This window comes from Stegastes partitus, unplaced genomic scaffold (genome assembly GCF_000690725.1).
Source record: "Stegastes partitus isolate 25-593 unplaced genomic scaffold, Stegastes_partitus-1.0.2 Scaffold1726, whole genome shotgun sequence".
NCBI classification, from domain to species: domain Eukaryota; kingdom Metazoa; phylum Chordata; class Actinopteri; family Pomacentridae; genus Stegastes; species Stegastes partitus.
This window is the reverse complement of record NW_007579457.1, coordinates 78,046-92,007: the sequence shown is the minus strand read 5'-3', so window position 1 is coordinate 92,007 and position 13,962 is coordinate 78,046. Positions and strand designations below refer to the sequence as shown.

The window sequence follows — 13,962 nt, the reverse complement described above, 5'->3', positions numbered from 1 at the left end:
CCCACCCCCAGCACCGTGTTATAAATGAAGGACTCAGAGGGTTTGAGGAAACGGTATCCTGAATAACACATGCAATGAGGAAACACCAGACGAGATAAAAAGGAATGAAATGAGATTAGAAATAAATAAATAAAAATATATGTTCATAAAATATAGATAGATGGAGCGTACCACATTGACAAGCAACATCACCTTGAACATATGAACCCACTTGTGCAGCAGTACCAGGGTTAGTCATGAATCGATGTGTGTCTCATGTTAGTGATGATGCTTGTCTGGTGTGTCGTCTCGTATTTAGTTTTGTGCTTTGTGTGGTTGACAAACAGAAAGAACAACAGAGCAGAAGCTCTATGAAGAAGTCTACACAGCAGCAGGCTCCATAATAATGGAATAAGAGATCTGAATAAACTGAGCTTGCCCCAGCTCGAGCGGTGGAATCATCGTGGCAATTGGGGGTTTTAGTGAATGTATTGTAACAAATATAAAGCAGGCTGAAAACAGTCGATCCTCAGCATCAATACAGCGTCCCAAAGGGCTGTTTTATTGGGATTAACGCTGGCTCACTGACAGATTTGCTTCTGTTGGCTGTACAGTCAGCTGATGGAAGATCTGCTCTAATACAGCATATGTGATATAAAAAAATGACGGCGCGAGGATAGAATCTGAGCCATCCAACTGCAGGAAATCTGCCTAAAACACAGGGGTTTGTGAGTGTAAGCAGCCACAAGTCGTCATCATATGGTATGTCAACCGTTTTGATACAACCAGACTTTCCTCCATGAGTTGTTCATCTTGTTGAAGATGAAGCTACCAGCATCACAAGTCACCAAGACTGACATGTTGGGCAGCATCTAAATGATTTAAGTCCAAGACTCAGAACTCCAAGCAGTCTCTGTGAGTATTTTACATCCATATTATTGTTCCTCACTGTGGGCTCAATTCCTCTGCAACATAATGTCCTGCATCCCTATGGAAAAGTCAGAAGTAGAAAAAATGTCTTCTGTGTAGTACAGCACAGTTACATCACCACAAATCTTCAAAAAAAAAAAGAAAGAAAGAAAAACAAATTTTGAGTACCTTTGATGATTCATTTTCCAAAAAGTGAAGGAAAGTGGGACAAAAACTACTTTTCCAAGTTCCCACAGGTATGAACCTTTGAAAATGTCTCACAAATATCAAATCCAATCAGGTTTATTGTCGTCATGTTGCTGTACATACACAGTCGTACAGGCAGGATGAGAGAGCGTTTCTTCAGGATCATTTAATTAGTACGTTTTGCGGAATGAACGTCTGGGATCAGACACTAAAAAGCCTAGCATGGATCCCGGCTCTCTGCCTCCTCTTTTGTTTATTTAAATATAATATTTGTTTAAATATATGTTTTTGTTATTTAAAAAAAAGCCTCAGTAATTTCCTTAAACACCTGCTCACTGGAGTTTTTAGTAAATGGGATTCAGTCAAAATATTCTCCAGAGTGTTGTCATGGTATTGAAGAAACGTGAGCTGTTGTACCAGTGTGGCTCTCTGATGAATCACTGTGTCAGGCTTTGGTAGTGACAGGGTGATATTTCAGCATTGGTTTTCCTCTGCAAAGTAGATTTAAATCCAGAAATACTATGACTGAGTGAGGCACCAGGTGCACAAAGTATTGTTTGCAGACATTTCCAGTGTGTGTGTGACTCTATGAAAGTTGTGAGAGGAGTGCACAGATAGAAGTGCAGTCATGCACTGAACAGATAATGCCAGTGGTTTTCCTGTCATACAGCAGATGAACACTTCTGACTTAACCGCTGTTTGAGCCAAGTGACACGTCATCTTCACAGAATGACTGGAGAGACTTTCAGTTCAGTCCCAGGTGCTGCGTCAGGCCCTGTGGCGCCAGCATGCAAGACAAAGAATTAGCTTTCATGTGCAGATTGCTGAAAATGAGTCCATCCATGTGAAGAGGCCTGTCAGGGCCTTTTATTAGTAGGAGGTGTCCAAATACATACTAGTGTGACTTCATTTACAGTATTTAGCATGTAATCGACTGTTCGAGTGGCAGAACCTTGACGAGTTTTCTGACCACTTATTGTAAAACTTATTTTGTTTTTGGGGAGGAAACGTACGTATTCCAGGGTAGGGACTTCTGAGTGGCCTCGTGTGGGTCTCCATACTGATTGATGAAAGTCCTAGAGGATTTTTTCCCCCTAACACAACAAGCTTCCATTGTTTTACTTGGTGTGGGCTCACAGAACTACAGTCATGTCTGGTAACTACTGCTTGTTTTGATGCACTCTGAGTTAACATTACGGTTTAATTGCGGAGCTCTTGGTAATACCTTATGCCTGCCTTGAGTTCTTGCTGTGGAAATGACCTTATTTTAGCAAACCCTGTAATAGTAATTTCAAGTGTTTATCAATATGGCTTACAGGTCTAGTTTACTTTTAAGTATGCAAGCTGCAATCATGAACCTTGTTCACGTTGCTTCCAAATTATTTCTCCTTTGTTTTTGGTAGAATTTTAATCTATGTTTTCTACAAATTTCATTGCTAACTCTTTCCATCTGCTTATTAAAGACAAAATTATTTTAAAAAGAGACTATTGATTGATTGCTAGACTGTCATGTTGACAAATTATTTATATGGATCTTTTTCGCTGTCAGACTCTTTTTAAGACAGATAGGCAGCACACTTTTAAAGTCTTATACTTGTCTCTGCATTGCAGTTCAGTTATTTTGGCAGGAAGCTGAATTTGAATAAACGATCAGTGAGCAAAGATTGTGATCTTGAAAAACATATAAAACATATTCATGTCATTTTTGGAAGCACTCTACATCACTGAAAGGTTTCCACAGTTAGAACATCCTACGATTGTCATGAAGCCGTAGAGTCCAGCAGGTAAAGGCTTTTTTTCAGACATTCGATAGGTACGAGACGATTAATCTGTGATGAAATTGTTTTTAAGGATTAACTCCAAGTTCAGACAGAAACTAGCAGCAGTACCTAAACATGTGCACAGACACTGAGCACAGAGGAATCGAGGAATCAGGGGGGAAAGTGTCACAAACATGACATGAAGAGCAGAACAATGAAAGGGGAGTAAATTCCAGAGAGAGCAGAATTCATAGATGCTCTAGGATTACATTATCATGACTGGGAGGTGTGTGTGTGTGTCTGTGTGTCATAAACACCAGCAGTATGAAGGAAATCCCCAGACTGCTATTCCTGCATTGTGGGAAGATCACACACACACACACACACACACACCTGGGTGGTGGGCACTTTTCAGTCATCAGAATGCCCTACACACACTGTGCACCATACATGTTATAGTCAGTGTTTTATTTTTTACATCATATAAAATGCTGTGGAGCATTTTGGGCCCACGTTGGTGAGTCCTGATGCAGTTCACACCTGTATGAAGTAGCTGTGGATACAGATGTGTAAGCAGCAGTGTTCATGGCTTGCTTTTCCCGGTGACTCTGGCGTGTTGGAGAGAGCTGAATAGAGCTACTAATCGTCGGCCTGGTGACCCATCACAAAAGCCTAGATTATCTCACAGGGATTAGCCTACTGCCTGTGTGCACACGCAGTCAGTCCATCAACAGATAGATTAGCTCGTTTGTACTCTGGTGTAATTGAGATCTACACAGGAGACAATGTAGGACTGTATTACCATAAATATGGTGACATTGTCTTAAAGAATAATGCATCCATTTTTACTCTCTGCTCTTAAAGGTTTAAGATGGATATATTTTAAAATGTGGCTTCTCTGTATGTTTTGGCTTTTTGTCCACACTCAGTTTTAGGTCACTGAAAACTGACCTTTTGGAAAATTCCTTCCAGAGTGAAGATGTTCAGTGTTTGCAGTTTTGACCCATAGAGAGGGACTAACTGATGTCAGTGTCATTATGTCCTTTATTTATAAGGGGTGATTGGTAGATGCTGCCAAAATAATGCTGGTGCAGGACTTTCCACACCTGTACCCGAGGGTTGCACAATATGGTAAAAAAGCAGATAATATGTAGTTTTTCTGCCATGTACTGTATAGTGCACTATAAAAAAAACTACAGCCGTTTTCACCAGAATATTGCAGTCAATACTGAAACGTTGTGCGGTCCTAATGTCCACTAGAATTCAAGTTGAAGTGTGGCAGGCTTCAGAAAAAACCATCTGCACAGCTACACAAGCAACTCCTTATGCCCCCCTTCATACACAATGTCAGACTTACAATCCAGATGTAAACTGCCACCTGCGTCTCTACTTCGTTTAAAGTCAACATATTGACTGCAGTCGAACTGTGGTGTCACATTTGCTGCCCCTCCGAAGGTTTTGGATGTAAAAATGATACTGCATGGTTTGACTCCAAAGAGTGTGTTGCTAACTAACGCTAAACCTCAGGCTACTACTTCACTCACAGCTCCATCATTAGAGAGGGCCTCATATGCATCAGAACGTTTTCATTGGGTCTTGCACCTCTGAAATGGCACGTTTCACTTCCTGAACGACCAAATTCTCATGCAAAATGTTCCACTTTGCAGATGATGACATGCTATTTTTATTAGTGTTTCCATCAATGACCTTTGCATTTAATCTCTTATTAGGCCCTTTTGGCCTCCATATTTTCATTGTTTCTTGGTGGTTCAGTGTCCACTAGAAATTACACTAAAAAGTGAAGTGCTGTTTCAGACGCCAGCACTGCCCTGTGAAGCCCATGTGTGTTATGTCTTCAATGCCATGCCATGCTCTGTTGTCGAACTGATGCTGTGTTTGTCATGTTCATGCTCAACTCATTGTCATGCATTTATTCATTTGCTTCTCTGTGTGCATTTGTTTTGACATTGCGCTGTTTTTCTTTGTTCTCCGCTCCACGTTTTTCTGCATGTGGCTCGTCCATAGCTTTGTACCAGTGGCTAGAAGCAGACCGCCAAGGCAGGGATCCAGACGCTGCAGCCACAGGTAAAACACACCATTATCCGTTCATGACACTTCACACTGTCTGCCTGCAAGCCTGCTCTGTCTGCACTCAGCTACTCCTGCCTCCACACACCTTGTAGGCTACATGTGCAACTGTGCTGTCTTGTCCCACCACAGATTTACAGGACTGATGTGAGTTCTCTGTGGGGAGATTTTCACACAGTCGCCCCTGACACAGACTGTGTTCATATCAATAAAAATGTGTGCGGTTGGGGCCAAGATAACATGAAATCCAGATTCAGCATTAAATCCCCTACCAAGCCTGAATTCTTTGGAAGATATTTAGATTTCTATATATGTTCAGAGCTGAACTAATGAAAACTACGTGTTTTTTAAGATTGAGGAGATTCAAAAGTCAATTGAAAACTAAACCAACATCAGAACAATCTACAGTTTCAAGTCCTATAATGTGAAATGTTAAATCTGACAAGTTGTAGTAAAATGTGGAGTCTGCTAAAGCGTAAGCCTGCATGCAGAAAGTGGGACGTTTTTATTTATCCAACTAACTTCTCATGTTATATAAGCCGGCTCATTAGCATGATTGTGTGTAGGATCAACATGGGGGTGTGATGGTATCTTTAATCTCCCCAAACTTTGGTCCACATGGTTTCTTTGTGTTTTTTGCTCCTGTCAATGTACTGTGAACTCATTTTTTCCTGCAATTTCAAATCCTCCACTTCTACAGAAACAGCACAACCGTTGTCAGAAATAGGACATGTGATTTCAGAGTCACTACAACGCTCCCCTCTGATTACTGTGAGGCCGACTGATTTGAGAATGAACGGTTGGGCTCCTGCATGTATAGTGGGCAATATTTATGTTCATGGCCCACTGTGGCACTTCTCTTAAAGCTTTATTTATTGTTGCTTTCCAGACTCTGTTTCAGGGTTTTCAGGCTGTCTTCTATCTTAGCCATTAGCTGTTAGCATTGCCGCAGCTGCTGGGAAAGTAGCTAAGTAGCTAGATGTCTGTGCCTCTTGTTCAGTTTTTGCAGGTTGTGTGTTTGCTGGAGAGATGTGTCTGGCAGGGAGAACAGAGTGTAAAGTTACAGTCCTCCCTGAGTAACAGGAAAACGAGGCATGCTTGTGAAAGACAACTTTAGCAGTGTCTGCTAACTCATCCTCCAAACCCAACTCTACTAATTCACCAGAGTTGCTGTGCTTTGTAAATGCACTCTCTGTCCCTCACTGTAGACAACAGCTGTCCGTGATTGGCTGTTGCTCATGACATGGAACCAATCAGATCGCGCTGTGGGTAAGGCTTAGACCACTGAGCGACTGCAGAGAGAGAGCTGGCCGAATCAGAGCCAAAGCAGCGCTTTTCATTTATTTAGCAATAATCGGTCAATAAAAACAACAACAACGCCAATAATCAGAAAAATGCCAGATATCAGCCAGGCCGCTTATCAGTCAATCCCTAATACTTCATATATTCCTGTGGATCACTCGCCTCCACCACCTCCATGTGGATTACTCTCTCCAATCCATTTTATCCTCTTAGTCTCTCTCTCCTTCTTTCTTCGTTGTACAGTATGTGGGTCAACTTTCTCCTGGGCTTGTTATCCAAATCAGTCCCTGTTGTCATCCCTGGTCTCAGCAGACTATTTTTAACTTCTCCCCTCTACACATCCAGACCCTGATAAAAGAAATTCAGGTTCTAATTTGAAATGTTTTCTCTGTACAGGTTATGTTTGTTTTATGCTTGTTCCTGCTTTCAGACAGTAGTTCTGTCTCTTCTCTTCTCTTCTCTTCTCTTCTCTTCTCTTCTCTTCTCTTCTCTTCTCTTCTCTTCTCTTCTCACCTCATAGCCAACTCTTAAAATGATTGTGTTGGTTTTTCAGTGTTTCGATGTGTGTCTGTGTGTGTTGGAGAGAAGAAAGTAGGATGTGTTTTGGACTTAGCAGAGAACAACTTGAAACCATTTTGCTACCACTTGTACATGGAAGCCACATTTACTAATTAGATATTGCTTTATCGCGTGTTGTAAATGTCATCTTCTTGCTGGCGTACTGTAGGATGTGTTCGTATGCAGGTGCTGCAGAGGGAGAGTGCTGAGGGAATCGGCTCAAGGCGAACAGGCCAGTTGTGTCTGTGAAACATTGTTGTGCTTTGTTTTGATCTCCAGGCCTTCTTAAATGTCAGCTGGCCTTTTCATTATTCATCTGGCATTGCCTCACAACCCTTGTCCTTCTCTCTTTCTTCCTCTCTCATCGAATCCTCAAGGACACATGTGATGCAGTTGTGAGCTACAGATAAAATGGACTGAATGTAATTGTCTTCATGTACGAGGAAATCCCACGTGTAATATTCTGTTTCTTATTATCTTAAAAGCTGATATTTAAATAATAACAGCATGAACAAATGATTGTAAAAAACATAGATTGGGATGAGTCCCTGGTCATAGAATAGCTCACATACACTCACCGGCCACTTTATTAGGTACACCTTGCTAGTACCGGGTTGGACCCTCTTTAGCCTTCAGAACTGCCTTAATCCTTCGTGGCATAGATTCAACAAGGTACTGAAAACATTCCTCAGAGACTTTGCTCCATATTGACATGATAGCAACACGCAGTAGCTGCAGATTTGTCAGCTGCACATCCGTGATGCAAATCTCCCGTTCCACCGCATCCCAAAGGTGGTCTATTGGATTGAGATCTGGTGACTGTGGAGGTCATTGGAGTGCAGTGAACTCATTGTCATGTTCAAGAAGCCAGTCTGAGATGATTGGCGCTTTATGACATGGTGCGTTATCCTGCTGGAAGTAGCCATCAGAAGATGGGTCCACTGTGGTCATAAAGGGATGGACATGGTCAGCAACAACACTCAGGTAGGCTGTGGTGTTGGCACAATACTCAATTGGTACTAAGAGGCCCAAAGTGTGCCAAGAAACTATCCCCCACACCATTACACCACCAGCAGCAGCCTGAACCGTTGATACAAGGCAGGATGGATCCATGCTTTCATGTTGCTGACGCCAAATTCTGACCCGACCATCCGAATGTCGCAGCAGAAATGGAGACTCATCAGACCAGGCAACGTTTTTCCAATCTTCTATTGTCCAATTTTGGTGAGCCTGTGCGGATTGTAGCCTCAGATTCCTGTTCTTAGCTGACAGGAGAGGCACCCAGTGTGGTTTCTGCTGCTGTAGCCCATCCACCTCAAGGTTCGACATGTTGTGCGTTCAGAGATGCTGTTCTGCATACCTCGGTTGTAACGAGTGGTTATTTGAGTTACTGTTGCCTTTCTATCAGCTCCAACCAGTCTGGTCATTCTCCTCTGACCTCTGGTATCAACAAGGCGTTTGCGCTCACTGGATATTTTCTCTTTTTCGGACCATTCTCTGTAAACCCTAGAGATGGTTGTATGTGAAAATCCCAGTAGATCAGCAGTTTGTGAAATACTCAGAGCAGCCCGTCTGACACCAACAACCATGCCACGTTCAAAGTCACTTAAATCACCTTTCTTCCCCATTCTGATGCTCAGTTTGAACTGCAGCAGATTGTCTTGACCATGTCTACATGCCTAAATGCATTGAGTTGCTGCCATGTGATTGGCCGATTAGAGTAGTTGGACAGGTGTACCTAATAAAGTGGCCGGTGACTGAAGTTACCTCACACTGTGGAGTATTTGTGGTATTTATGCAAGCCGTACCATTCACACAAAACCTTTATTGATCCAAGGACAGAGCCCACTGTGGAATGATCAGTGATTACACTTTCTAAACAGTCAGTCTGTCCTATCCCTTGTCCTGTGCTGCTGTTCAGTAACCTTCTGACCTCGCTGTCATCAAATGGCCCGAGTTCTCTGCAGTCGATAGACCCACGCTCCCAGTTTACAAAGCCCGCCTGCTTGTCTGAAATCAGTCCAGTTTTGTCTCCACCTTGTAGCATTGCTGTTGGAGATTTGGCCACTGAAAAAAAACTGAAATGGTGGAATAATGGTGAGATTTAGCAGCCCACTGAGAGCCATTACAGAGCTGCAGATGGGTATCAGAGCACCACCAACTGTTGATCAGGCAGCATGTTTGAGTCAGCAAGTTTCTAACCCGCTGATGTGCCATTGAGCAAGACATCTTTGCGGTTTTTATATCACTGATGTGTAGTAATTATTCTCACTTATCTCCAGGTGTGTCTTGCACCGAAGCTAGTTTTGTTTTTGTTTGAGACGTCTGTCTGTGAGACTGTGCTCATTGCTCAGTGCAATAGAGATAAATAGAATGTTGTTTTGAAACCTTAGAACAAGATGAAAACCATTTTGAGATGACAGTCGAGCATTCAATCCACTTTGGACCCCTTTTTACTGAACTGTTGTCATTCGTGTAGAACTGGGGCCAACTCTGGGTTCTCTGCAGGATTTCCACATGTTACCACCTATCCAGATGTCAAACCTGACCTTGTTTGTACTCTGACCAATAAATGTGGTCGGCACAGTCGCCATTGTGAAGTATTTGTTAGGAGTTATTTTGTTTGTGACTCCATTAAGAAATACTGAACCGTGTTTATTTGTGCTCAGAGTTTATCTTCAGTATATGCCATCATATGTACCCTTCTTCTGTTGTTTGTGCTTCTCTTTGAGCTCCTCAGTACAAATCTCTGATGTCACCACACCGTAGAAGGAAACAGATTTTGAATTTTCCAAACGTTGTCTATTGAGGTGTTTCCAATTTTCATGCAAAGCATATTGCTGATGCTGTGATCCAGAACTGGCCCAGGAGCACAATAAGCTTGGACTCAATCACCAGGAGCAGCAGTGGGACTCGAGTTCATTGTTGCATGCAGAGAAAGCCACACAGAAAGCAGTGACTTGTATAATAAGCAATTTGTACTAAAAGGAATAGATTCAGAGAGAAAGTAGATAATGTAAGCAGCTCTGATGGACAACCGTTGTGTCCTGAGCAGCTGTTTCCATTAGACCAGCAGCACAGCAGCCTTGCATTAGATACAGTCTCTCTCAGCTATGCTGTGAGACAATGCGAGACATATGCATTGGAGAACTGACTAGCAGGAGACTGAAGGAGAGGACTGGAGTGTGAAGCTCCACTGAACATTAAAGCATCTTTGCTTCTCCAGGGTTCTCACCAGCAGTATAACAGAGTAATGGCCCGAGAAAGTGGCTAAATTCCTGATTGGTAACCTTGGTGATCCTGAGCAACTCTAAGCTTTATCAAATAGGAGAGTTTTACGTTTAACCTTACAAGTAGAGAGGGTGTCTGCCTCCAGAACCCAAACTGGGAGCTGATTCCTTCTGGAAACTCTGGAACCACCAGTAGACCTGCAGTCTGAGAGCAAAGGGCTCTGTTAGGATGATACGGTGCGATAAGGTTTTTAAGGTTAAATGAAGACAGGTTCCCTGCCATCACATGCTGTTAAAATATAATGTTTAATGTGTATTGGTTCAGTAATATTGGTTGTTTTTTTTTTTGGATTGCAATTAAGTGGCAAAATCCAGAGCAATCAGTTCTGTTGTTGCCATGTTGCCCTTTGCAGTAACAGAATTCCAACCATCATCATCATCACAGGTTGTTAGCTGTGGATAGCTTGACTAGAGCTCCATTCAACCGACAGTTTGGAAATTTGGAAAAACTACAAAGATTATTGAGAACCTAATAATACCAAATAAGCTGTTTCAGAAATGTGTTTTGAGCAGCACAGTTCTTTCTTTCAATGTGTACTTTTACAAAGTAATGTTCAAGGTTCATGGTGTGTTCTTCTGCATGACTTTTTGTGTGAACTTCTAGAAACTTCTATACTCCTCATACTCTTCCTCATTACCTGCTTGCATCACTACTACAAACAATATGTTTTTAACATATATAACGCTGGATAAGAGGTACAGCCTTTAAAGTCTTTGTCACTTTTCTCACTGCAGTCACATTTCTTTCTGCCAAAAGGCTGCTGGTGGACTTTGGATTGCTGATATTCCAGTTGCAAACAATCCATTATTAGAAATGTATGCTAAGTTGAACTCGTTTGAACTCCCAGTTACACGACTCTGGTGCAGTCTGCATTCAGAAGGTCCTGTGGAGCAGTGAGACAGCTGACAGAGGATGCAGGCAGACAGAGGGGCAGTTTTCAATATCCCTGTTTAACTACTGAGCCTACACAGCTTCATGCCTTTACATACTCTGTCATGTTTCAGCATAAACAGACTTTTGTTTTTAATGCTGCATACTTAACTTTGTCTCCTTCTCCTCTGATCTGTCAAGGTGAAAACTTTGAAGAGAGTCCGCTGAAGAGGACATTCAAGTCCAAAGTTCTGGCACATTACCCCGAGAACGTTGAGTGGAACCCTTTCGACCAGGATGCCGTCAACATGGTATGTGGATACTAACATTGTGTGGATCAAAGATCGGAAGAATAAGGTTTAAGCAGTTCAATAAAAAACCAGGACAGAAAGAAAACAATGGGATCATTTGGAGAGGAAGGAGAAGGCAGTGCAGGTTGTTAAAATTGAGGTTTTGGGACAGAGGCGGAGAGAGCGAGAGAGACACCCTACTCCTAAGGAGGAAGCCACAAATTTTGAGTATTCAAGGCCTTAGATTGAGACACAAGGCCTCCTTAAGGTAACAGAGCGGTGATAAATCCCCGCCAGTCTTTGTGCAGGGCTTTGCATGGGAAGCTGCACTGACTGTTGCCGGTTTGTGGTTTAGATGTTTCAGATTGTTGAGTCTTCACATAAGTTTCCAAACCAGAGTAGATGTAAACCTGTTCAAATACAATGTTCAGATATATATGAACAGATACAAAGGACCTGCTGCCCAATTTACACGTTTGCTCAAAACCCAGGTTGTTCTGAGTTTGATATTCAGACATCCAGAGTGATCAAAATCCACACGTCTGCTTGAAAGGCAGTCAGTTCACTTCTATCAACCATTTGTTTGACTGGGTTTCATCTACCTCAGTGCTATTACTGTTCATACTGAAATCAATATAATACATTAACTGACAGCCTAAAACATTTAAGTATGTGATTTGAAGGCAGCTTAAGTACCAAATCATGTCAAATTCACTGTGGTCAAAAACCTAATAATAAGTCCTGCCACGCTGCCGTCAGCAGGAGTTTAGAGCTTAGCTAAGTTAGCTGTTGCCTTGTTTAGTGGTGTGAAATAATAAACTGACGAACCGTTTCATTTACAGATACCACTACGAGAAAATCAAACTTGAGTGTAGTTTTAGCTCAGGCTCGCTGTGTCCGTCTCAGCAGCTCCGTTTCCCGTTGATACCGCCCTCTGATTGTATGTCGTTAGCTGTGTGTCTATGGCAGTGAAGCAGGTGTGCCAACAAGCCAGAGTGCAGATGCTGATGCCTGCAGCAGCACAGGAACATAACGCAGCCCCTACACATACAAAGAGCTCGTACAGAGTTTGAGTTCATGTCGTAGTTATTGAAATGGTTGTTTTCACAGTGGAGAAGAACAGAAGTCACAGAGTCAGATTCCAGGAGGAGCTCAGTTTTGAACCAACATGTGGTTGTCTGATATGTGTGACTGTGATCCGACTGTGCTGAACTACCAGTACAGTGACCTTGACAGGAGCAGCAGAGTGAATTCCCCAATCAGATTTATTCTGTGTGTGTGTGTGTGTGTGTGTGTGTGTGTGTGTGTGTGTGTGTGTGTGTGTGTGTGTGTGTGTGTATGATCACCGCCTATTTTTCCACCTGCCCTGGCGTCAGCACTACTGAATTATTCAGCCACGCTTCTCACCTTACGTCGGCATGGAAACACGCCATTATGCAGCAGTGTGGCGACTGAAACCCGACACCGAAATGATTGCGAGCTGTCGAGGGCGACGAGTGATACACACTGTGAAAACACCATCATCTCACCACGCTCTCTCTTTTTCCCTCTCTGCTGACCTCCACAGTCCCTTTTTTCCTCCTCTTCCTGCATCATACCTCCATCACCTCCTTGTTCTATCAGCAGCTCATCCTCTCTGGGATGGCCTCATCCCTCCTCCTCCTCCTCCTCTTGCTGGGAGGCGAGAGATGAGGAGAACAAGGGAGTGTAATAACACTTTCTGTGGCTGCAGGCCTGTCAGTAAAACAAGGATGTTCATAAAACCTCTTTAATAACTTTTTTTTATCAGTTTTTTTGACCTTCTGTCCACATGGAGCCAATGTTTTCCACCAGCAAAATTTGATCTCTAAAACACTGGAAATGCCTGCAGCGTGAATGAAGTAATACTGAGTTCATAGTAGTCATGTGATCCATCCTAGAGAATCTTGACCAGCTGGTGCTCTGCGTCATTCAGCAGCTTTAACAGCAACCAGCAGACTGCATCAGCTGACAAATGTATGCCCTGTACCAGGGATCTCAGCTTTTGGTTCTGTGGTTGAATTAGTTTGTGTGTTTCTTCACATTTTTATATACGAGCTGTTGGAAGAATTTTTTGATCACATCTACAGGCCAAAGACTCTTCCTCCAAAATGTGTATAGGATCATCTATTCTTAGTTCTTGCATTGAGAATAGCCAAGAGAGCTTTTCAGATTTGTGTCATTAGCCGTCTCTCTCTTTGATCATCATTGACACTTATTTTCCTTCCATTCTGTTTTGGGGATCATGAAATGAAGGACATCATTTTATCGAAAAACAAACTGTTTTTGACACCGCTGAGCCCCCAGCATCACCCCCAGCATCACCCCCAGCATCACCCCCAGCATCACCCACAGCATCACCCACAGCATCACCCACAGCATCACACACAGCATCACCCACAGCACACACATTTTGAGGTTCACTTTATTTTATTTTGGGGGTCTACTGTGCTGTCTCTGGCCTTCCTAATCAGATGTTAAATGTTTCTGGTAAACTTTCCAACCATTATATCTGTTCCTAACAGAACGGCTCTACTTTAACTGTAGTTTAGAAGAAATTCTAATTACATGAAGTACATTTTTGTTTACCTTTGGGTTTGTTTGTTTGTGTTTGTTTGTTTTTTAAGTTCAGCCTTGTAGAGCCAGACAGGATGTTTCCTCTCTGACAGCTGAGATGGTGCAGCTGTGAC

The 13,962-nt window shown here is 42.6% G+C and overlaps 1 protein-coding gene across 1 annotated transcript in view; it reads left to right on the top strand.

Moving 5' to 3' along the window:
* Positions 1 to 13,962, top strand: part of dennd5b (DENN/MADD domain containing 5B) — an 82,050-nt gene that overhangs the window by 26,833 nt on the left and 41,255 nt on the right. Inside the window, exon 2 of the mRNA XM_008301895.1 lies at positions 11,166 to 11,275. Coding sequence (XP_008300117.1) covers positions 11,166 to 11,275 — 110 coding nt within the window. The remainder of the gene's footprint in view (positions 1 to 11,165; positions 11,276 to 13,962) is intronic.